The sequence below is a fragment of the Erithacus rubecula genome (assembly GCF_903797595.1).
Source record: "Erithacus rubecula genome assembly, chromosome: 2".
In the NCBI taxonomy this organism is placed as follows: domain Eukaryota; kingdom Metazoa; phylum Chordata; class Aves; order Passeriformes; family Muscicapidae; genus Erithacus; species Erithacus rubecula.
In genome coordinates, this window is record NC_136685.1 from 33,693,931 (window position 1) to 33,697,952 (window position 4,022).

The 4,022-nt window shown below is 33.7% G+C and overlaps 1 protein-coding gene across 4 annotated transcripts in view; it reads right to left on the reverse strand.

Annotated features, from left to right (window-relative positions):
* Positions 1-296: 296 nt before the first annotated feature.
* The window catches only part of SYNCRIP (synaptotagmin binding cytoplasmic RNA interacting protein), a 26,617-nt gene continuing 22,891 nt past the window's right edge, over positions 297-4,022 (reverse strand). For 2 of the 4 annotated variants that reach the window (XM_079326994.1, XM_079326992.1), the window contains exon 12: positions 297-3,559. In XM_079326994.1, the coding sequence (XP_079183120.1) occupies positions 3,518-3,559 (42 nt within the window). In that variant the 3' untranslated portion in view covers positions 297-3,517. The remainder of the gene's footprint in view (positions 3,560-4,022) is intronic. The other 2 variants (XM_079326995.1, XM_079326993.1) reach the window with 1 other exon arrangement.

Sequence of the window (4,022 nt, forward strand, 5' to 3'; positions counted from 1 at the left end):
TCCTGCCTTTAGAGAACACTACATTTATTTTAGACTATGTCATACCCCTCACCCCCAAAAAGAACAGAATTAGTATTCCTTATTTTAAAGACGGTATTTACATAGGAGTTGTACAACGCAGAAATTCAAAAAATGATCTTGGTATCTTATTGTAATAACAACCTTCCTCCAACAGTAAAAACACAAACTTAAGTTCCGGATCATAACAAATCTCCTTTTTAAAAACTGGAAAAAAAAAATACAGTTGCATGTCCTATATGAAACCTTTCAAACAAAAATGAGTATTAAAACAAGAGTATAATTTAAAAAGCTGTGTATTGGAGTGTTTATAAACCAGAAGTGTTAAGCAGCAGCAGTTTCCGGTTTCTTAATAAATTCAACTAGACTTTGAATTTAGAAGCACATTACAAACCAATGTGGAACTATACTACTTATGCACCTTTGCAGGTGTTTCAGTAAAGAAAGCCTCCCACGAGAATAAACAGAGGCAGCACATTATATTAAATCAAAACTTGCCTTCAACATGCCAAAAAGAACTGTGTCATATGTTCATCTGTCACCAAAGCACCCCCTAAGAGATGCATTATTGCTGTAGAACATTTCAAGTTTACCAACACCCAAGTGCAACCAAAATGATGTTGTATATATGCGCTTGCCCATTCTCACCACTATTTCCACTTAATGGTTTTTCTTTAAACAACCAAATTTAAAGCTTTGAAAAATAACACTTTTTTGATTTTAGTTTTTTTCCACAATATTAATCACCACATGCAATTTAGTTTTCTGATAATTTTTCTAAAAAACTGCACCAATATCAGAACAGTGCAAATCATATTTAATTGTAAAAGTTATAATGGCTTGAGTTCATAATTAGAGGGAACACTGTCAGGATCTTGGTATTTTCCTTACTCACCATTGCTTGCATTCCATTAAAAACTTTCCTGTCCATTTTTTTTTTTTTTTTTTCTTTAAATAGTCACCCCCCATGCTTTTATCAGAGCTGAAATTAGGGATTTAATCCACAATTTCAACACACATAGTGCCTTAGTCGCAATGTTTTTATGCACTTCCATCCACTGTCACAATTCCATAAACGTATTATCCCCCGCAACACGTTTCCAGACTAACAACTAGTCACTAGCACTTGTGATCCAATAAGTGTTTTAAGTTTTTCAGCAATGGAGAGATTTCAAGATTAAGAAATCTGAGGACTTTCCCTCTCCTACAGCCCCCAGTGTTTCAATTCATAGCAAGTTCAAAATTGGTTTCCACATCTTGACAGTGTTCCTTATAAAACCGTATGACAGTAAAAGTGCCAGTAGGCATGGCAACCTCTTTGAAGGGAGCATTTAAACTCCTTGGCACTGGGAATGCCAGCACCAAGGATTACATTGAAATTCAAAATTATACTTAAGGCTACAATTAGAAAACCCACTTTCCATAAGCCAAATTTCTCTAAGTAGATTTAAAATTCGGAAGCTAATGCAACTGTTAAGTTTTACGCTCGAATTTGAGAAGAAATTTCTTTTCTTTAGCAAGGGCAATATATGAAACTCTGGTGGCGAATGTATTTTAGGCATTGACTACTCATTTCACCATTGTTCACTTACTTTGTCTTAAAGTTCAAAACTGGCAAGGCACATTTACATATTCCAATGAATACTTGACAATTTTTAATTACACTTTATGTCCCAGCTATCCCAGTAATTGACATACAACATACTAAAATGGTTTATTAAGATAACAAAAAAAAAATCAATTAATGTGAAAACATACAGGCTATTGGCAACCACTATTCTAAAAATTATGTAAATACAAGTAAACATACTGAAATGTGTGCGATTCTAAGTTTGTAACCAGAAGATCTCTGTACTAACACACATTTATATTAATGACACATAAAAAAAATAAAAACTTTATTACAAAAATAAGTTACACTCGCCTCCAGCTTACAGTATAAAACAATTTTATTTGCAGGAATGCAAAATGATTGTTTGCCATGAGCATTTTCAACATATGACATGTCTAATTTTGTTAAAATTTGCATTTACTGGGGGAACTGGTGTGTATAAAACCTTAATTAGGTATAAGCTTCAATTTTCATTGTGGTGCCTATGGGTATGTAGTATAACTGCAGTATCCCTTTGTGAAGGGGGTTAAGGGAACTCTTTATGCCAAGTCCAAAGTAAGTCATAATTTTATTTTTACCTATATGAAACTGGACTTGGCAATGTTCTGTTTTTATTTTGTCTTTTTTTTTTAAGGGTGGTTCAATAGAGGATGCTTCACCACTGAACACTCACTGTCATCAAGGTGCTTTAGAAAATTAAAAACATAGCACAAATGATTGTACTCTACTCTACTCTACAGGTTATCATGATCTGCGTAAGAGAAATGGAAAGCTGATCCACATGTTTTTACAGTGATCAGCAATAAGAAATGCACTAATGAAAACATACCTTTTACCTAAAAAGCTAAACTACAGCCATATACTATTCTATGATTTATGAAAAACTTCAAAATATCCAAATGTCAGGCTTCACTGTACAGTTGTCAGTTGTAGTCTGACCTTTTATAAAGGGACACTGCAGTATTTAGTACAAGTTGCTGATGCACTTTTTTTGAACATCTGATGTCTTACAAAAGTAACATCTTGCTAAACTATTATACATCCAAATAACTACAATATCTGAAGAAGCAAGGCTGCTTTTTCAGCCACAAAATACGACAAAAGCAAGGCCTGTTATGATGGTCATGAGGAAGTCTTACAAAGCCTCTGGAACTAAAGGCAACTAAGAATGTTACATTTGGTATATTATAATCTTACCCTCATATCATATTAAACAAGCCTTGCTTTTATCTACAAAGATTTTCTATGTACAGTACAGACAGGGTATAGTTCAATCCTCTGCTACTGAGGTAGTTAACCAACCCTTTAAAAAAGGTTCTGAAAAGAACCACTATCTGGAATGCCTGACTAACCAGCTCTGATGATTACACCTGAAACTGCTGTATCTGAACACAATTCGTAAGTGATTACTAAATAGACAATCATGATTAACCTTCATGAGCAGAAATAAAATTTAAGGATACCAATGATGGTATTCATCTATACCACTGCAATAAAAATTTAAATGCAAGAATTTGTGAATACCATTTTTGGAATCCTTAACTAAGAAAACTTGGGGGGAAAAATCTACTTAAAGCAGATTTTTTAAAGAACAACTTTATTCTTTATTAAGATACCATGCTAGACGTTAAGGATTTTGTTGAACACGTTGGGGAAATAGAGTAGCTTTAGTTTAATAACTTGCACTGCAGAGAAAACTGTTAAAGAAATTCATTTCAAAGTCCAAGTATTAGTTCAAATGTCCCATATTTGAATCCATGATCTTCGCAGGAAGGTCTTTTGCAACAGAATATGCTCCTATACAGCTGAGATACTTAAGGTTGCTTGATATCCTTACCATTACTCCACTGCAAGCTTCTGGTGTAATCCCACATAGCAAGTCAGTCTTCATTGTAACAGGTCAGGACCGGCCTCGACCCCTTTTCCCTGCTAGCCAGGTAACAAAAGGAATCAATTAGATAAATCATTTTAAACTCTGGTCTGTACATTTGTTAACATAAAATCTTAGCAGAATGAATTATTTTTAAATAAAATTACTAGACAAGAACATTTTGCCTTCTGATTGCCACTAACTTTGGAATTTTGCTATGGGTGTTTTACCACTTTGTCACAAACTGGTATTATTTTAAAAGTTAAGCTTTAAACCTTGAATCACCAGCTAAGGGCTTTGCGCACTGAGTCACAAACAACTTTACATTATAGAAATTTCCCAGTAACAGTGATATAAAACTTGGTGGTTATAGTCATCATGAAAACATGTTGAAAATTGAATCAAGTCTAATCATAATATGACTTGTGATCTAGTATGAATTTCAATGACCTAACTGCTTTCGGCACAATTTTTAAGAAAGATCACAACTTTCAGGTGCAATCCTTACTTTTTTTAACTGTA